Genomic DNA, 22,112 nt, shown 5'->3' with positions numbered 1-22,112 from the left:
AAAAAAATAAAGACAATTGACGTGCCCCACGGTTTTATTTTAGTCTAGTCAATGCATATGTTTATAATTCCCACGACTATATCTATTTTATTATTTTTTGGTTTTTAGTACATTTATCTTAAACATTGCAATGTATGTTTAACATAAAACCGTTTAACTTAAAAAGTTTTTTTACCTATTTTTATTTTACCTATTTTTATAAAATTAATGAGCTTTTATATGTGTTGTATGTGTCTTTTGTAAAACTGAGGAGTAGTTTTTTTTAACTGTTAAACAAATTTTAAATTGTTTGAAAAAAAATTATTTTTAATTTAGAAGAAAAACTTGAAAACATTTAATTGACAAACTGTTTCTATTTATGTGGAAGAAACACAAACATATATTTTCATCACTTTATTCGATTTTATGATGTTGAATTCTATACATTTGTAGGTATAAATGGATGGTCAGAATTTTATTTTTAGTTTCATTTTATTGCAGTTTTTTTCCACACAAGCAGATCAACATCAGTTTTGAGTGATTATTAATAAGGGGTGGTTGGTTGCCTATGTTAATAGATAATTTCTTAGATCTTGGCGGAGAAATGTTAATGTTGTGCAACTAATTGTGTATGTATAATTGTATTCGTTGATGTATGTACAACTTACAGAAATGTGTTAAAAACATTAGAATACGTAGAGATGTAAATATGAATGGACGTTGCTATGTTGAAAATTTAGTTAATGTACCGCCAAATAATTCAACAACATCTGGAAACACCTACATACATATATGTAGATACATACCTATGTGAGACAAATCAATCAATAAAAAAATAAGCGCAACCGATTCAAATTGATTCCAACCAAAAACTAAAACTAATTCTTATTAACTATATTCCGAAAGTAACTTAATAGTATTAAAATTATTTTCTCATCGCTAAGTGGGAATTGTTAGTTGGTTCATTGCAGGTGCGTGGAATACGTCGGTATAATTCGGTGTTACTGTTAGTTCACTCTTTTAACCAGTACAGGTATATACATTGTTATATATTTGTACACAAATTAATATTTAATTTATTTATTGAATATTTCATATTTCAAACAGGGGGTATTCCAAGTTAGGTGTTTTTAAGACAACAACCGTATGCAATTACCCTCATCTTTTTGAATGATAAGCAAATATTGGCTTATTATGATTATCGTTTTTTTTTTTTGTAGACAGAGCGCAACACTTCACAAATGTTTTGATCTTCGGCTGTGTTATTCAAAAGTGTAGCTGTTTTGTTCAACACTTCAATACGGGGAAAAAATAACAATTTATTTAAAAAACTACCGTCAGCTATTATGAAGTAAACGTTAAAAAAATAAAAGCAATAAATAAATACGGTAATGTTTCGCAGAAAAAACTAATAAACATTTTTGGTGAAAAAATAACAGGACTTCTCCTAGAATGGCTAAAAATTAATATAAAATACATTTTTGTTCCTCTGCTCTCTACATGTGGTTTTTAAGTGGTGACCTTCAGTTGTAAAGCCCAATAAGGGTCATTTTGATTTGTTTCCAAGGAAAATACGAAACGTGTTTGGTAGATTTTTTTTTCGTCTGAAAGAGCATATCTTAATATTCTTTCTGGATTTTTATTCTGTTGTTGTTTAAATAGCAAATGGTATATCCGATAATTGACTGGGGGATCGGCAATTTGGATTCAGTATTTGTGGTTGGACGCTTCATACGAGATACGTGGCTGGAGGAGTGGTAGGGACCAACGACTCGTAATTAGAAGATGCCCTGTGGCTGGATGGATGACTCGGTGTTCAGTAATAGACGGTAGAATGACCGGCTTGGAGATTCGTTGCTATAGTAGTAAATGATTTGATGATGATCGGGAACTCGGTGATTCGCTGTTCGATAGTAGTCGATTTGAAGATAATCGGGAACTCGATGATTCGCTTTTCGATAGTAGGCGATTTGAAGATAATCGGGATCTCAATGATTCGTGTTATAGATGTTCAGCTAATTGGGGTTCGTATGTGTTGTGCGACTCGGTGTTCAGGGTTCGGCCACTCGGTGATTCGTGTAGTAGATGTGCGGATACTCGGAGTTCGTATGTGTTCGGCCACTCGGTGTTAGGGGTTCTGCCACTCGGGGTTCGTCTGTGTTCGGTCACTCGGTGATTCCGTGTTCGGCCACTTGGTGATTCGTGTGACCGTTGTGCCACTAAAGTATCAATTTTTATACCCTCAGCATTTATGCTAACGAGGGTATATACACTTTCATACGGGCAAAATGTGCTTCATCGAAATAATGGTTTTAGACTCCAAGTATGTTTGGACGAAATGTGTTTCAGACAATTTGGAGTCGATTTAGCAATGTCCGTCCGTCTGTCTGTCTGGCCGGTTGGTGCGCACGATAACTCACGAACGGATGAACCAATTTAGTCCAAAATTTGGCTTTCGAAAAAATTTTGTCCAAAGTTAGTTGAAGTTCTAAGATGGGCCATATCGGTCCACTCCTTCCGGTACCTTCCCACAAAAGTTCGGAAATGTTTGCAAAAATTGTGCGCACCATAACTCTTCAAAGAAGTAACAAATTTGATCTATACTCTGCACATCGTAAAATTTCTACAAGACTTAGATGAGGTTCCAATATGGACTCAATCGGTCCACTCCTTCGGATACCTCTGACACAAAATTTCGGAAAAGTTCAGTTCAGGACCTGCTCTCGAATCACTTGGATTTTTGTTGCAGAAACTTGTATTCACTGTCCCCAGACGACGGCACAAGTTTCATCAGGCGCCAGTCCATACTTCCTGAGAAAATAGCCTGAAAGGTACAAATATCCCCTATGACACAGGGTGTAGTGGTTGAAGCGCAAGATAACTCTCGAACGGATCTGCAGATTCTGTCCAAAATGTGGATTTCGTAATATTTTGTGCAAACTTAGCTTAAGTTCGAAGATAAGCCATATCAGTCCACTCCTTCAGGTGGTACCTCCCCCATAAAAGTTCAAAAATGTTCGGAAAAATTGTGCGCACGATAACTCTTGATGGTTGTGACCGATTTGTTTACACATCCTCATAAATCTACCAGGTATAGATCAGTTTCAAATATGGACTATATTTGCTCACTCCTTCGGGCACCTCCCACAAAAAATTTTGGATAAATTTACTTTAAGAAGTGTTCTCGAATCACTTCGATTTTTGTTGCAGCAACTTGTATACGTTGCCAAAATTACTTCTTGAGAAAATAGCCCGAAAGCTGTAAAAAACCCCTATGCCACCATACATATGTACATATATAGTGGCTGGAGAGCTCGAACCGAATACTGCGTTCGTCCACACTTTGGATATTGTAATATTTCTTTGAATATTAAATGAAATTCGAAGGTGGTGCTAATAGGTCTACTCCTTCCTGTACCTCCCCCACAAAGTTGGAAAATATTCGCTAAAATGGTACGCACGATGTCTCATAGACTTTGCAACCGATTTGGTCCAAACTTTAAATCTCTAAATATTGTCAAAAGTTAGTTTACGTTCAAATTTGGGCCCTATCTGTACAATCCTTGTGCTACCACCCACACAAATGTTCAACATTTTTGTGTGGTTAAGGGTCTGTTCGAGGATCATTTGGATATTTTTACTGAAGGTTTTCCTTGTGTCCCTGTTAACAGCGATATTACGTTTTTCGTAGGCGAGTGTGAAAAAAGCCCTATCTGTCGATGTCCCCACAAATTTTTGAGCTTTAATCCTATAAATTTTTTTTTGTCGGTACATACGTCCAAAATTTTGAAAACCCACCAAAATACATAAGCCGACTGATACTTTTTTATTTGTTACACTTTTTTTCGCCTCTACACTTCTGTGCCACCTTGCAAATACCGAAAATCTGGCGATACTTTTCTATTGGATCTATATCAAAACGTGGACCTATGTCCATAATTTTTATCGGAAAAGTTTTTTTGTAAAGTGTAAACCCCGCATCTCAAAATTCAACCAATTTGTTTGATAAGTTTAGCTAACATATTCAAAATACCGAAACATTAAGAAGTACTGTTGTATGGGGACTATCCCAAAACGTGGACCCACCTTCCCAATTTTTTGCTCTCGACATTGTCAGTGAACTATAAGTATTTATACCAAAATTCATCTGACAACGCCAACTCCTTTTATATTTGGTCACCGTTTATTTCAACTCGCGACATAGTGCAACGTTTTTTGAGGTTATGCGCCATTATCTCGGGAACTATGGACTTGCCCTCGAAAAAAATTACAATGACGTAGCAGGGGCCGCACGAACATTTCATAACGATTCGTGAATTGTCACTAAACTGCAATTTTTTCAAATTTTGTGTGAGAAGTACCTGAAGAAGTGGACCGATATAATCCATATTCGAACCTGATGTATGCCTAGAGGTAGTTTTACCATATGCAAAGTTTGGTTTTGCGACAATTTTTGAACATTTGTGGGGGAGGTACCTTAAGGAGTGGACATATATGGCCCATCTTGGAACTTAAATCAAATCTGGACAAAGTATTTCGATACCAAACATTTGAACCGAATCGATTGATCCGTTCGAGAGTTATCGTGCTCACCAGCCAGCCGGACAGACAGACTGACGGACATTGCTAGATCTACTCAAAATTGTCTGAAACGGATATCGTACAAACATATTTGGTGTCTAAAACCATTATTTCGATGAGACACATTTTTGGTCGTATCAAAGTGTATATAAATACCTCCTCCTATAAATACCCCCTTTAGCCTAAAGGCTGAGGGTATAAAAACAACAAGTTTAAAGTGGGATGTAGTTAAAATTGATCCCTTTAGGGTATGGCAGAGAAGACTGGTTTCGTCCAACGTCACTTGGACTCATCAGTTCTCTCAGTTCTTTCCCAATATTATGACGACTTGAGCTCACGAATAAGTGTGACTGATGAATTCGTTTAAATGCGAATTCAACCGAAACACCTAAAAGCTCTCGTAGCCGCATATGTAAACCAAATTAACTACTCCCACTGTCATGTGTCTCCACATTGCAGAGAATGCACATAACTATTTTGATAGTTGTCGAAAAATAACAACAACCAATTGTCCACGGTGCTTTGTGTCTATTTTTATATTCACTTTCTATTTATTATACCCTACACCACTATGTGGGGAGGGTATTATAAGTTGGTTTTGGCCAAAAAGTTTGTAACGCATCGAAATAATGGTCGCAGACCCATACTTATATATACCAAAATGAATGTCTCGAGCTGAGTCGATCTGGCTATGTGTGTCCGTCCGTCAGTCCGTCCGTCCGTCCGTCCGTCTGTCCGTCTGTCCATCTAAACCTTGTAATCACGCTACAGGTCGCAATTTTGATCGGATCGTCACGAAATTTTGCATGTTGATAGGGGTCCCGGAGTGGAAGAATATTTAGGGGTCGGAAAGGGCAAAAAAAGCAGGTGGATAAAATGACAACGTTTTTTTCCAAAGCGAATATCTCAGCTTCTATATGGGGTATACCAAAAGCAAAACCTGGCAATGAAAGTAGAAAATATCACATTTCTAATGATGTAAAGCAGGTGCTCGTAGGTGATCAAACAACGAAGATATCACAATAGAAGCAAATAAAACCCCAATTTTCATTTTTGCGATTTTAATTATATTGACGAATATCACAGCTTTGGTTGAAAACTTTCCAAAAGCAAAGTCTGACTCTGAAAGTAGAAGATCGCCTCTTTACAATGATGCAAACTAGGTCGGCGTTGGTAACCAAATAACGGACATATCGCAATAGTCGGTAATACATCCCATTTTTCTATTTTTTTTGGAAATCACGCTACAGGTCGCAATTTTGATCGGATCGTCACGAAAATTTGAGGGTTAATGGGGGTCTCATAGATGAAGAAGACTATTGATTTTGGTGATGGTCGGATAATAATTAGGGGTCGGACTGGGCAAACACTTATTTGGAGAAAAGTCAACATTTTATTTTAAAGCCAATATCTCTGTTTCTTTAAGAGGTATATCAAAAGCAAAACCTGGCAAGGAAAGTAGAAAATATCACCTTTACAAGGATGTAAAGCAGGTTGTCGTAGGTGGTCAAACAACAGAGATATCGCAATAGTAGATAATGCATCCCATTTTCCGATTTTTTTGTAATCACGCTACAGGTCGCAATTTTGATTGGATCGTCACGAATTTTTTGGGAGTTGATGTGGGTCCCACAGAGGAAGAAGCCTATTTAGTTTGGTGATGGTCGGATAATATTCAGGAGTCGGACTAAGCGAAAAGCTTGTGTGGAGAAAAGTCAACGTTTTTTTATGCGAATATCTCCGCTTCTGGATGGAGTATTCCAAAAGGATTTTGTAATCACGATACCAGTTGGAATTTTGATTGGATAGTGACGAAATTTTTGGGGGTAGATGGGGGCCCCACAGAGGAAGAAGCCTATTAATTTTGGTGATAGTCGGATAATATTTAGGGGGCGGAATGGGGAAAAACTCATTTGGAGACAAATTCAAAGTTTTATTCTTTGTGAATATATCGGCTTCTAGTAGGGGTATTCCAACGGCAAAGCCTGTCAATGGAAGAAGAAAATATTACCTTTACATTGGTGTAAAGCAGGTTGGCGAAGGTGGTCAAACAAGGGAGATACCACAATAGTCCGTAATGCATCCACTTCTTCCATTTTTTGCAATCAAGCTACAGGTCGTTATTTTGATCGGATGGTCACGAAATTTTGGTTGCTTATGGGGGTTCCAGAGAGAAAGAGGCATATTATTTTTGGTGGTAGTCGGATTATATTCCCTAAAAGAAATGTTTACCAGTGAAAACTTTATGCACAGGGGTAGTGGTGTAGGGTATCACAAGGTCGGCCCCGTCCCGACTATAGCCTTTACTCACTTGTTTTAGATTCAATTTCTATTTATTTTTATACCCTCCACCATAGTATGGAGGGTATATTCAGTTTGTCATTCCGTTTGTAACACATCGAACTAATTATTTGCGACCCTATAAAGTATATATATTCTTGATCAGGTTAAAATTCTAGGACGATCTAGCCATGTCCATCTGTCCGTCTGTTGTAATCACTCTAGCGTCCGCAATAATTGAGATAGAGTGCTGAAATTTTGCACCCGAGGGTCTTTTTTCCATAGGCAGGTCAAGTTCGAAGATGGGCTATATCGGTCCACTCTTTGGTATAGCCCCCATATAACGGTACCTCCGGATTTGAGGTATTTTGAGAATTTTAGCCACAATTTGTAACCGAACTATCAGCAATTTGACATATGAGGTTCTCAGTGGTCATGAAACATCTCCACCAAACATCGTCAACATATTTTTGTTATTTTTACAATTAAGAACCGTTCATACACATTTCGCATATTCCAAAAAGTTGTTTATTGATGCCTTTGCTACGCTATAGTGGTTGATTGTTTTCTTGAATTTTGAACGGTTTAATATCTATGGAGCAGAATCCTAGAAAAGAGGATAAAAATCGAAATTGTTTTGCTATTTTGACCATTAAGGTCCGTTTCTACAGAGTTCGTATATTCTATAAAGATGTTTATTGAGATCTGAGGTACATTTTTGTTGTTGGTTGTTTGCTTCAAATTTGATCGGTTTGAACGCTGTATAACAAAACTTGAGAAAAAATGTTAAAAGAAATTTGACCATGGCGATTTTGACCTTGCAGATGAAGCTTGATGGATTATATGTGTTCACAATATTAGTTCTTTAAGACAAAAGCTATAACTTTGCCTATGAGATAAATTCAAATTTCCTAACGGTTTGGAAGATATAGACCTGACTATATGACCCTTTTTACATCAAAGTATCAAGCCTTTGGAGGGCTATAACCGCGAAAGTTGATGAGATAGGGAAAACGGCGAACCACGTGTTTTCTCATTTTTGGTGTTCTATCACACTGCGGTGTAAGAATATGGTTAATATGTTTCGTTTCACAGTGATATCAAAGAATTTGTAGTCTCTGTTTTTTGGGAATTTTTTCTTCTAACTTTCCGTAAATCCAGCTTTTCCTACTATCTAATAGCAGCAATTCATGGGTAACCGAAACTACTTCAAATCATCATCACAAAACAACAAAAACAAAAAAATAAAATAGAATATATGTAAGGGTTATGGCCACTAACAAATTTTACAAAATCGAAAATTTTTGGCTTATTTTAAAGTACAGGTAGTAGAACAGGGTATATTTCAAGAATTTCGATCGGACAAAAATTTGCTGAGAACTGAGCGTAAGAAAGAAAAAATTCATTCAATTCATCGTCAACATAGGTCCATGTTTTGGTCTGGCCCCCTTATAACCGTACCTCCCGATTTTCGGTATTTTGATAATTTTAGTTAAAATTTTTAATCGAACTAGCTGTAATTTGACATTTGAGGTTCTCAGTGGTCATGAAACATCGGTATTTTGAGAATTTTAGCTACAATTTTGTCTATTCAAAAATAATCGTCAATATAGGTTCATGTTTTGGTATATCCCCCCATATAACTGTACCTCCAGATTTTCCGGAATTTTCAGTGGTCACGAAATTTCTTCACTAAAATTCGTCAACATGGGTCCATTTTTGAGGGTCTACATTGTTTTGATGAAACTACCCTCAATTTGACTCATGAAGTTCCCTGCAGCTATAAAACTTTTCCGCCAAAAAATTTAAAGATAGGTTGACTCTTTGATATAGCCCCGTAGGTGGTACCTTTCACCTAGCTGAACACATTTTTTTAGTTTAGATTAGATAACATTGTGCAACAAAATGGAGCTGAAAGTCTGGGGCATCTTGGGGAAGAAAGGCCTTGGTGAGTATATTATGAACCCCGAAGGACGGATCCGCCGTGAGTCGAACTTCCGCGTTATGGCGTGATGAAATTTTTCTAAGAGACTCTGTGCGCCATCAGGAATTAGCGTTATATCTTTGTTTACTGTTTCTTAAGTGTTCTACAAAAACAACAAACAAAGATATAATGCTAATTCATGATGGCTTACAGGGTCTCTTGCAAAAACTTCATAACGCCATAACGCGGAAGTTCGACTCACGGCGCATATGTCCTTCGAGGTTTTTAATATACACACACCAAGGGCTTTCATCTCCAAAAGGAATTATCTCTGTCCCAACATTTGTGTTCACAATGTTATTTAAGCAATAGTGGGAGGCAGTAGGAGTCTATCCATTGTCGAAAAGTTGTTCCACCTAAAATTGTGAAAGGACCCTAATTATTCCATTTTAATTAAGGTGGAGGGTATAAAAAGTTCGGCCCGGCCGAACTTAACGAATTTTTACTTGTTATTATATATATATATATATATATATATATATATATATATATATATATATATATATATATATTTTATTATATTATTATATTTTATTATTATATTATTATATTTTATTATTATATTTTATTATTATATTTATTATTATTTATAATTTTTTTTTTTTTTTTGAAGTACGCTCTTTTAGAGAAGTTATTGTTTGGAATTTCCGCCTACATTAATTTTGTAATTTTAAAAATGTGATGTTTTGTTGCCTGACTTGGGACGTGAACCCGGACCTTCAGGGTGCAAAGCGAGTATGCTTACCACTGCACCACCCTGCCAGCAATTGGAAGTGAGTTTCGCACTCCCTCGCCTAAGAGGTCACTCCGGAGACACAAAACCAATTTCTATAACCTTATTGTGATTACGTTTTATCGCGTATGCCGACACTTCGGAGTGACTTCCAAGGCGATTGTTTACATTTATTTCATGATTCAACACATTTGAACAAATATGGAACATTTTCTATCTGATGATTATATGAGGCGGTGGTACAGTGGTAAGCATACTCGCTTTGCAACCTAAAGGTCCGTGTTTGCTTCCCAAGTTAGGCAACAAAACATCACGTTTTTAAAATGGCAATATTAATGTAGGCGGAAATTGCAAAGAATAATTTCTCTAAAAGAGAAGAAAAAAAAAAAATAAAACTAAAAAAATAACGAAAAATAAAAAATAAAAATATTTTTTTTTTAATTTCTAGAACTATCGCGAAAATGATCTTCTAGAAGTGTCGCCGGAGTGACTTCCAAGACGACACGCCGGCGTGGTTCATTTCTTCACAACGGAGGTCACTTCAGGGTGACTTCTGCGACTATCGCCGCGACTGTTTTCATCGCCCTGGGCGACACGCATAAGTCACTTCCGCGATAATTTTTGCTTGCAGGGCATCGTCTCATATAATCATCAAATAAAAAAATGTCCCATATTAGTTCAAATGTGTTGAATCATTAAATAAATGTAAACAATCGCCTTGGAAGTCACTCAGAAGTCACTCCGAAGTGTCGACATACACGATAAAAGGTAATCACCACAATAAGGCTATAGAAATTGGTTTTGAAATACACCAATGATCTATCTTGGCGTGTCTCCGGAGTGACTTCCTAGGCGATGGAGTGAGAAACGCAACAGTGTGTATCGGTTGACTGGCTGTGACGCCGTTGGGTAGTGGGGGGCCTTGTTGTTGGTTGTGATCAGAGATCTTCAATAAGCCACAGACAAAAGCGAGCCACTTAGGTACACCCAAGTGTTTTTGGTTCTCGAGAATTTTAATAGCGAGTGTGTTCTCCACTCTAGTGATTTTACCGCACGACAAAAAACATTTGATGATTTTACGGTCGCTGCTTGAGCATTAGAGAGTGGAATGAGTGTAAAACGAATTTTGACTTGTGTGCAAAGCTCACAAGAGCTCTCCTAATCGTAGATGAGTGGCACAACATACTCACGAAGAATGTAGGTGAAAAGTATGAGGATGGTGTTTTGTGTGCCTTTGTATGTTGTGTTTTTTTGCACGTGCTTTTGTTTTGTTTGAAATATTGTGCGTGGTTTCGTTTATGCTATACATTGGGGTATGTTATTTGTTGCTTGGGTAAACTCATGATCATACAAGTACTTGAGCCAATTGTGCCACTCTATCTCTCAGAGAGCATAAGGCAATCGGCATTTGTGCCTAAAATCAGCGTGACCGTTGTGCCACTAAAGTATCAATTTTGATACTTTTTATCGGCATTGATACTTTTATGCCACCTTTTTATATTGATACCAAATGTGCCACTTTTTGATATTTTGTGCTACTTTTTCATACCTTGTGCCACAACTACAGGCATTGTAATGTAAACTTCCCGGCAAGCATTGATGAATGCGATTGTCGAAATCTTATCCAAAATGATGAAGCCCACGGGAAGAACTGTGCCACAATCATATGACTGGCTCAGTGGGCTTGATCATTTTGGATAAGATTTCGACAATCGCATTCATTGATCCTTGACGGGTTCTTAGTCAAATAACAATGACTCGTAGGTGGTCTCTAAGTGTGTGTTGCAGTATGTGTGTGCGTTCGGCTATTGAAATTTTTTCATTAAACGCCTTTTGGACCAGGGATAGGCGAGCACACAAATGTAACTATCTTTACACTTATACGGCGATGTTATCGCGATTTATTTGACATATACTGTATGAAAATAACAATTTAAATCGTTTGGATTTGCTAAATCCAGCATAGACTTAATGTACTATTACCAACATTAATGTGATCAAATTTTATCAAGAATTAAATTACTTAAAATTATCAGAATGGAAGTTAAATATATAGAAAAGAAGTGTTTTTTGTAACCTCTGTTCCTTTACGTTGAATAATCTTCAAGTTTTACTACTTATTACTCGGATACACTTCCTTTAATTCAGACACAATACACTTCATATAGCAGCAGTTTACAACTTTTGCCGGTTTTACCATTTACAGAAGTAAAGGAACAGATCATTAGAAAGCGGTGCCCACTGTAGCTTGAAAACAGATGGTCCGATCGTCATATGTTTTTGTGGGATTATTATTATTGATATAAAAATCGAGCGATATAAACATTGACGAAATCGACATTTTCCGTTTTGCTTAAGGACAAGAAATTTATCCCACTAAATATATGCTTATCGGTGCTTAATATAAACCCTTAACTATAGTAAAAAACTGCGCCACTTTTTGTGCTACTTTTTCAAAAAACTTGTGCCACTTTTTTTCAGAAATGATACTTTTTGTGATACTTTTTCAAAATATCCAGCGGTCACACTGCCTAAAATGTTGCCGAGTTCGTAAACCGACATGGCAAAGTATACCCGAGTGTCTATGACTATGTATTTTAAGATAACTTTTTTTATACCCTCAGCCTTTAGGCTAGAAAGGGTATATACACTTTCATACGGGCAAAATGTGCCTCATCGAAATAATGGTTTTAGACCCCAAGTATGTTTGGACGAAATGTGTTTCAGACAATTTGGAGTCGATTGAGCAATGTCCGTCCGTCTGTCTGTCCGTCTGTCTGTCTGGCTGGTGCGCACGATAACTCTCGAACGGATGAACCGATTCGGTTCAAATTTTGGCTTTCGTAATATTTTGTCCAAACTTAGTTTAAGTTCGAAGATGGGCTATTTCGGTCCACTCCTTCCGGTACCTCCCCCACAAAAGTTCCAAAATGTTCGGAAAATTTGTGAGCATGATAACTTTTGAAGGGAGTAACAGACATGGTCCATACTTTGCACATCGTGAAATTTCTACCACACTTAGATGAGGTTCCAATATGGACTCAATCGACCCACTCCTTCGGGTACCTCCCACACAAAATTACGGATAAGTTGAGTTTGGGACCTGCTCTCGAATCGCTTTGATTTTTGTTGCAACAACTTGTATTCACTTCTCTTCATACGACGGTACAAGTTTCATCAGGGGCAAGTCCATACTTCTTGAGAAAATGGCCGGAAAGGTGCAAAAACGCCCCTATGAACCTTGTGTAGTGGTTGGAGCGCAAGATAACTCTCGAACGGATCCGTCGATTCGGTTCAAAATTTGGCCTTCGTAATATTTTATCAAAATATAGTTTAAATTCGAGGATGGACTATATCGGTCCACTCCTTCAGGTACCTCCCCCACAAAACTTCAAAAATGTTCGGAAAAATGTTGCGCACGATAACTATTGAAGGGAGTGACCGATGTAATCTATACTTTGCACATCCTAATATATCTACCAGATATAGATCAGGTTCGAATATGGACTATATTTGTCTACTCCTTCTGGTACCTCTCACATAAAATTTCGGATAAGTTCACTTTAAGACCTGCTCTCGTATCACTTTGATTTTTGTTGAAGCGATTTGCATTCGCTATCTTCATTACGACGGTAAAAGTTATTTCAGGGGCAAGTCCATATTTCTTGGGAAAACAGCCCGAAAGGTGTAAAAAACCCCTATCAGAGAGCATGATAACTCTCGAACTGTTCAACCGATTTGGTCCAACATTTGGTCTTTGTCATATTATATCCAAACTTAGTTTCATGGGAAATACCAGTCCACAACTTTCGGCACTTCTCCCCAATATTTAAAAAATGTCACTAAAATGCTAGGACAATATAACTTGAATAGGGCAACCAATTTGGTCCAAACTTTGGATCTCTTAATATTTTATCAAAATTTAGTTTACCTTCTAAAAAAGCCCATATCGGTCCTCCCTAAGGGTACCTTTCCTACAAAAGTTCAACATTTGTGTCTTAGTGCAGTTAATTCCTAATCCACATTTTTGTCGGCAAGTTCAAATGTCCAAACAGGGCCACAAAATTCTGAAGAGACCTTAATTACATTCGATCTGTCCGTAGGTGAAAATTTCACTTCACATTGGCTGAGGGTATATACATATCTGTCGGCAAAGCCGACTGACACTTTTTTACTTGTTTGGGTGGCAATCAATACGTAGGCTTGTTCTTTAGCAAGTGGCTCATGAGTGGCAAATTGCATTTCTCTGGTTGTGATGTTGTTGGGTAGTGGGACGTTGCTGTTGTTGGTATTATGTACGTGATGATTTTGTCACGTTACAAAATCTAGCTCCAAAACTAATGAACCGATCTTAATATATTTTTGTGGCCTTATTCTGAACATAAAGATCTAGTCCTTTATCGATCGATTTTGTAATTTTTATATATTACTGATATGTATATTGGACCGTAAAAGTCAAAATTTCAATTTTTGGCAAAAAATAAAAAACCGAAATTTTTGGTCATAAAACCGGAAAAAATATTTAGAAATAAAACCGATCGATGAAGGACTATATTTTGATGTCCTTGATAAGGCCCCAAAAAAATTTCGATTTTCGAAAATCTGCAAGAATTAAAGAATTTACGTTAATTAATAATTATGTATAATATAATTTTCACCAATTTTGTTTGCACATTAGGAGAAATAAACGAATATAAATTAAAAAAAAAAAACAATCAAAACAAACACTATTGTCCTCCATACCAGTCTCTTAATGTTTGTTTTTTCAAAGATTAAATCTTAAGGTAATTTTCAAGTGAGATTTTTAGGCTTAGTAATTTTTTTCAAGACTTAGGTGATATCGATAAACACTTTATGACCAGACTAGGCGTAAACGCGTTTTTCATTATTTTTTTCAGGTCGCCCTTTGTGGTCGATAAAAGAAAACTAATTAATTGATTTTTTCAAATAGATTTTGCATTCTAATGAAATGGTCAAATTGTAAAAGTTATAACCAGTTCCCAGTACCTAGAAAAAGAATAAAGCAGGAATTCTACACTACAACTTAAGTATTTGTCTGTTGCCATGGCTATCTCCAACGCATTCTCCGACAATAATATCCCGAAACCAAATGTTGCCGAAATAAGTTCGTCTCTAAAACACCTTGGAGTCGTCGATTATTGTGTTTTTGTACTGATGTTAGTTATTTGTGCCGCAATTGGTTTTTATTTTGGTTTCATCGAAAAGAAACAGAAAAGGAGTGCAGAAAAACGGCTTAATACAAATACTGAACAACAGCAATGTGACACAGAAGCTTTAAATTATTTAATTGGTGGTCGTAAAATGAAAGTTTTCCCAGTATCAATGTCATTGATAGCAAGGTAAGTAATCGATCCAAACAAGTGTATGTAATGCTTGGTTTACATTTACGAAATCCACTCGATTTCAACTGTTAATTCCTTTGCGTATACTTCAAATGAAAACTCATCTGAAATCCATTGGATTTCAAAGCAATGGAATTAACAGTTAAAATCGAGTGTATATCGTAAATGTAAACTTACTATGTGTTTACATGTGCTTCTTGTTCCTTACGGATACGGAAATAAATTTCACTCATCATATTTCTCAGCGTTGGACAATTTGTACCTGTATTTTGTTAACATTTCGTTATTTTGGTTTATTTATAGTTTTGTATCGGGCATAGCTCTATTGGGAAGCTCAACCGAAATCTATGTCTATGGTACCCAATATGCTTTTATTATAATTGCTATGGCCATAGCCGGGGCGATTTCATGGTTTATCTTTTTACCAGTGCTGTGCAACCTTCAATTGACATCAACCTATGAAGTAAGTGATTTTAATATTATTTTGTTTTTATAAATTTGAAATATTATTTTATTTTTAGTACTTTGAAATGCGCTTCGGCAAAGGAATACGCCTCTTTGGTTCAATATTATTCTCGTTAGGCATGGTAAGTTGTGGCAATAATCAGTGAAAGTAAACTAAAGGTTTTTTACTCATAACTATTTAGATAGCGTGGCTACCTATGGTGATATATGTTCCAGCACTGGCGTTCAATCAAGGTAAGTATGTGACGTTAGTTTCAATCAGTGTCAACTAGTGTTGGGTAATCTAGTTCCTAGTTCACTGTATTAGTTCCAAAAGGTATAAGTACGTCATAACATCTAACGTGTGATATTACGTATACACAGTTTGCTCATGCAAATGATATGGGCCATTGGAATAGTGAACTAGATAGTTCCATATAGCTCATTTGGCACAACTCTAGTGTCGACGAAGAAGAGGGCAGACAAAAACGTAAATGTATTCAAAACATTGGCAATTTATGACAGTGTGTTAGTAAGTTTGTATACTTTTTTCCAGACCTAATTCCGCAACACGTTTAAAATTTAATCAAAATTGGACATACATAGCGTTGTAGAGTTAATTGTAATTTGGCAACATTAATTTTAGACCTAATTCCGTCACGCATTTCAAATTTCACTAAAATTGGACGTGATTGGGGCACCAAAAACCTAAAATATGTCGAAAATATATATGGCGAAAACAAAAAATGTTTTACAATCGATGAATCCGAGTTTCACCCATTCAGAATTCGCGAACTGTTAACATATTCTATATAGTATGATATACATTCTTTAAAATTAAGTGTTTTAGGAGGGATCCCATAATCGGCGTGTTCCTTTACTTTTGAAAGTGGTAAAACCGGCAAAAGTAGGAAAAAGTGTAAACTGCTCTCATATGAATTGTATGTTGTCTGAAGTAAAGGAACGCTTTTCGAGTAAAAAGTAGTAAAACTTGAAGATTCTTGCACGTAAAGGAACACAGCTAATATCGACCATTAAAATTAATTTACTTGGAAGCTGTGTTGGCAGGTAAAAATGGGTTGAAGTCAATAGGTTTCCTTCAGATTTCTGGATTAACCTTACATTTTATAGGCATATCCTTAAATAAAGACTCAAAGACTACTTCATGGGCAATATGATACTATTGTATCATTTTTCGATATATCTACTGCATCCACCTAAAATTGATGCTGACATTTTGAAGCCGGAATTTCGGTTTTTTTTTTTGAATTTTTTAATAATTCGGACACGCAACGAGATAATATTCAATATTCATAAAAGGATTATAGAACTCGTGATTTTACATCGTTTAATGCATATCTCATGATAATGCATATCTCCTTACAGCATCCTAGTAATTGGAGTCTAAAGGCCAATATTTAATGCGTGAATTTTTTAAAAAAAACCTATTTTTTGCGTTTAAAATTTACAAGTGCCATTCAATTTCCTTTGTAGCCAGCGTAAATTTAGTTTTTTTACGCGACAGATCTAATGAGAGCTTCCGCGATCGAATCCATCCACTAAAACCGCGGACATAGATACCTTGGAAATACAAAGTCGGCGTATTAAACCGCGATTTTCTTTAAATTTTTTTACATAAATGGAATCCTTTATACGCGTTTATAATATGTGCGAAAATGCGTGTTATAAATTACAGAGATTCGCGAGTAATATGGGTTTTTTACCAAAAATAGAATGCGGAGGCACATCCGCGATTCTTGAAGAATCTATTTGAAATACATATGTGTATATAGACGTATTTTTGATGGGTGCTACTGAAACCGGGTGCGCATCAAAATAGTATGCAAATTGCGCGATTTTTACCCACTTTAAGGTTTTTGCATTGTGTCACACTTTGGCCGATGAGTGAAACATCGAAATATGCATAAATATTGAAAGAGATTGATTTGATGTATCCAAAAACGGATGCGCATCAACTGATTTTAACTTATTCGCGAACAACAAGCCTTTTAATTTTCACATTTTTTGAATGATTGTAATTTCAATAAGAATAGAATAGAATTGTTCCACAAACATCCCATGAGGGACAAGGGGGACTTCTCTCATATCAATGAGTGCACCCCGATTCATATTAGGTCAATGATATGGGACCTACAGTTTATCGCCGAGTCCGAACGGCGTGTCTAAGACACCACTTTTGTAGAGAAGTTTTACATGGCTGAAATACTCAGGAAATGTCGCCAACATTACTGAGGGGTATTTTGCCACCGTTGAAAAGTGTTTGATGTTGCCTGGCCGGGGAATCGAACCCACGACGTTCTGTGTGCAAGGCGGGTGTGCGTACCATTGCACCACGGTGGCACCCATTGTAATTTCAATATTACTCTTAATTTCCTATCCTTATAAGTTATCACAGTAAGCAAATAATCTTTCACGATGGTAAACCATATTTCTTGATGAAGTTTTAGCAGTATACATTAATTATTGTATGGGATTTTAGCGAAATAGTTGGAGAACTTCCAAATATTTTTTTATAATTTTTCGAATCAAACCAAAAAATATATTTGCAACAATATTTTCCAACAATAAGTTTTTCTCTTTTGTTGTTGCTATAATATGCAATTTATGTACCCAATCCTATAAATTTGGTATCATATTTTTCTACACATTGTCTAGATTCCGCACATATTTTTTAATTTATTTTTTGAGTGTTTGTACGGACTCTGGGACAGGATAATTTGGATTTACTTCAACATTTTTTTTATTATTTGTTGATTTTCCGCAAAAATAATAATAAATTTAATAAATATTTTAACATCTACGAATAGATATGGAATGCTGTTAACGATTTATGCATAATTTTTTCATAACAACAACTAAGATATTTTTAAATATTTTTTCTTTATATGAGAATAAAAACCGCTATAACTTTTGCGCACATCGTCCAATTTTTTGAACGCGAACAGATTTGAAACCAGAATTTTTTTCTTAACCAAAAATTGTAAATGTGCTCGCAAAAAAAATTTTTAATTTTCTCAAATGGAATTGCGAATGATTTTTGGTTTTTGCCATATACACTTTGATACGAAAAATGTCTGTCTGTCTGGCTTGTGCGCACGATAGCTCTCGAACAGTTCATCCGATTCGAACCAAATTTCGGGTATCGTAATATTTTGTCCAAACTTACTTTAAGATGGGCCATATCGGTCCACTCCTTCTGGTACCTCCCACACAAAGAGGGACGTAAGCAGGGGGGCTCTGGGGCCACCCCGAAATGGTTTGGTCGAATACAAAGTGTTGAGCTACTTTAATAAATTATTACGTTTTTTCTCTAAAATAATTTTTATTTTTGGAATTTTGAAAAGAGATTGTTCTGAAGGTTACGTGCTAAAAATGTACTGTATGAACAAGTTATCTAAGAAATATTTAAAATAGTTTATTTTGAATACTCTTTTTGAGAAAAACTTCCAGTATATTCTGACTTACTTCTTTATCTCATGTAATTTCATTATCAACTAATAATGGGTCGAGGAATTCTGTAATGAATTAAAAGGTCTTGAGGCTTTAAACTTATTCTGAATTCATCTCATTCAAATGACGAGTTTAGTATTTTGCGATATGGAAGTGCATGAAATTACATGTTTACTGGACAAAAGGTACGATATATCAAGTGTTTGCCATGGAGTATGTCTCTAAACCCAATTAGAAAATTGTTTTACTACCTTAATTATACCCTCCACCATATGGAGGGTATAATTAAAATTGTCATTCCGTTTGCAACACATCGAAATATTCGTCGGAGACCCTATAAAGTATACATATTATTGATCAGCATAAAATTCTATGTCGATTTGACCATGTCCGTCTGTCCGTCCGTCTGTCTGTTGAAATCAAGATACAGCTCGCAATTTTAAAGATAGAGAGTCAAAATTTGGTACAGAAGTTTTTATTATTTGCAGGATGGTTGGTATTGAAAATGGGATATATCGGTCCACGTTTTAATATAGCCCCCATAAAACGGTACCTCCCGATTTTCGGTATTTTTAAGGTTTTAGCTTCATTATCCTACCAAAATGGCTGAAATTTGGTACGTAGTCTTCTTTAGATATATAAAACATTCCCCCAGAATTTTGTCCACACCTTCATGTAGCCCCCTTAGAACGGTACCTCTCGATTTTCGGTATTTTTAGAGTTTTAGCTTCATTATCCTACCAAAATGGCTGAAATTTGGTACGTAGTCTTCTTTAGGGGTATAAAACTTTCCCCCAGAATTTTGTCGGTATCGGTCCACACCTTCATATATCCCCCATAGAACGGTACCTCCCGATTTTCGGTATTTTTAAGGTTTTAGCTTCATTATCCCACCAAAATGGCTGAAATTTGGTACGTGGTCTTCTTTAGGGGTATACAACTTTCCCTCAGAATTTTGTCGGTATCGGTCCACACCTTCATATAGCCCCCATAGAACGGTACCTCCCGATTTTCGGTATTTTTAGGGTGTTAGCTTCATTATCCTACCAAAATGGCTGAAATTTGGTACGTAGTCTTCTTTAGGGGTATAAAACTTTCCCCCAGAAGTTTGTCCGTATCGGTCCACACCTTCATATAGCCCCCATAGAACGGTACCTCCCGATTTTCGGTATTTTTTAAGTTTTAGCTTCATTATCCTACCAAAATGGCTGACATTTGGTACGTAGTCTTCTTTAGGGGTATAAAACTTTTCCCCAGAATTTTTTTGGTATCGGTCCATACCTTCATATAGCCCCCATAGAACAGTACCTCCGATTCTCGGTATTTTGAAGGTTTTATATTCATTATCTCACCGAAATGGCTGCAATTTGGTACTTAGTCTACGTTGGTGGTATAAAACTTCCCCCCAGAACTTTGTCGGTATCGGTCCATGCCTTCATATAGCCCCCATAGAACAGTACCTCTCTATTTTCGGTATTTTGAAAGTTGTGGCCTCAATATTCCACCGAAATGGCTGAAATTTGGTATTTACACTTCGTTGGGGTACTCAAACTTCCCCTTTAAATTTGTCGGTATAGGTCCACGCCTTAATATAACCCCCAAGGAAAGGCACCTCCCGATTTTTCGTATTTTGAAGGTTGTGTCTTCAATATTCCACCAAAATTGCTGAAATTTGTTATTTAGTCTTCAATGTGATATAAAACTGTTCGCCAGAAATATGTCTGTATAGGTCCACGCTTTCATATTACCCCATTTCTGACTAAAATTCGTCGGTATATGTCCACATTTCGATATAGCCCCCATAGAACGGTACCTCCCGATTTTAGTAATACTGATGATTGTGACGTCAATATTCAACCGAAATGGCTGAAATTCGTTATTTCGTCTTCCAAGAGTTATAAAATATTCCAGAAGGGTATTATCAGTATAGGTCCACGTCTTCCTATATCCCCATAGAAGCGTACTTCTTGATTTTCAGTATTTTTTAAGTTTTAGCCACATTCTCTTACCGAAATATAGGAAATTTGGTAATTAGTCTTCTTTGAGCCTAAAAACTTTCCGTCAGAAATTTGTCGGTATAGATCGACGTTTTGAAATAAAAAAAAAAAAAAAAAAAAGTTGTAGTTACCTGTGGACGGACGTCTTCCTTGTTGCTGCAACAATCCATAAGAATAACATCGTTTGTAGCGTTTTGTAGTTGGTGGAAAGTAGTTTTATTGGGAGCTGTATTCCCCAGGAACTTCTGGACACCGAGTTGAAAACGAGAACATCGGTGAGTGCGCACGCCATCCAATTTAATTTTTGCCAAAATTGATTTTTAAAGGCAAAAAAATTAATTTTGTTTCGAGAGAGACAACTATTTACGTCTGCCAGCTGAATATTTTGTTTACCAAACTGACAATATCAGCTGGTCTATTCTCTCAAAATAGTGGGTGTAAGGTTGCATTTATTAGCCCTCACTAGAACAGAGTTGCTTCAGATCGTAATATACGAGAATTGTGTAAGGTTGGCAATGCCGCTTGTATTTGGTGTGTGTCTTTGATACACATTATTAATACAAAACGACATGAACCACCCTGTGACAAATCGACTGCATTATGAATCCGAGGAAGTAACCCCAAGAACAAGCATTAGTGCTTTCCGAGTAAATAAATTACAGCAATTGGAAAGAGCTAATGCTGAGCTGTCCAAAAAAAACGAGGAATATGAGAAAACATGTAACCAATTAAAAAGAGATATGGAATATCTGAAACAACAGTTACATAAACAAAACGAATCGTTTGAAACAGACGAAGATGAACTTCAGCAAGAAGTAGGTCGTTTCAATACTCAAGAAAGTAATGTCAATTTAGGACAAGAATGGCAAGTTCAAAATAGAAAAAAACGTTCAAACGAAAGCCCAGAAAATGCTTCAAGCTCAAAGAAAGTAGCCACTAATACCAAATACTGGTTAAGCAAAACACCACAATCTTCAAACCAATTTGCTATTTTGGAAGAAGAAGAAACAAACACCAACATGAACCCACCAGAAAATATGGTAAAACCGCCACCAATATTTGTCGATAAAGTTTCTAATATCCAACCATTACTAACTCTCTTAACGGAAGTAACCCCTGATCAATTCGATATGAAAACATTGCGTAATGAACAAGTAAAAATATTACCAAAGTCTCATGAGGCATACAAAAAAATTATAGAAGAACTTGAAAAGAAGGACACCGAGTTCTTCACTTACAAACCTAAATGTGAAAGAGGATTCAAAGTGATCCTAAGAGAT

General features: G+C 36.3%; 1 protein-coding gene across 4 annotated transcripts in view; it reads left to right on the top strand.

Moving 5' to 3' along the window:
• Nucleotides 1-931: 931 nt before the first annotated feature.
• The window catches only part of LOC141390657 (sodium-coupled monocarboxylate transporter 1-like), a 34,501-nt gene continuing 13,320 nt past the window's right edge, over nucleotides 932-22,112 (top strand). Inside the window, exons 1-5 of one of the 4 annotated variants that reach the window (XM_073963603.1) lie at nucleotides 932-1,012; nucleotides 14,509-14,917; nucleotides 15,224-15,383; nucleotides 15,442-15,507; nucleotides 15,568-15,619. In XM_073963603.1, coding sequence (XP_073819704.1) covers nucleotides 14,622-14,917; nucleotides 15,224-15,383; nucleotides 15,442-15,507; nucleotides 15,568-15,619 — 574 coding nt within the window. In that variant the 5' untranslated portion in view covers nucleotides 932-1,012; nucleotides 14,509-14,621. Of the gene's footprint in view, nucleotides 1,013-1,259; nucleotides 1,368-14,455; nucleotides 14,918-15,223; nucleotides 15,384-15,441; nucleotides 15,508-15,567; nucleotides 15,620-22,112 lie in introns of those variants that run through there. The other 3 variants (XM_073963606.1, XM_073963607.1, XM_073963605.1) reach the window with 3 other exon arrangements.

Source organism: Musca autumnalis, unplaced genomic scaffold (genome assembly GCF_047663935.1).
Source record: "Musca autumnalis isolate F117 unplaced genomic scaffold, ASM4766393v1 scaffold_1, whole genome shotgun sequence".
Classification (NCBI taxonomy): domain Eukaryota; kingdom Metazoa; phylum Arthropoda; class Insecta; order Diptera; family Muscidae; genus Musca; species Musca autumnalis.
This window is presented reverse-complemented; position numbering and strand designations above follow the sequence as displayed.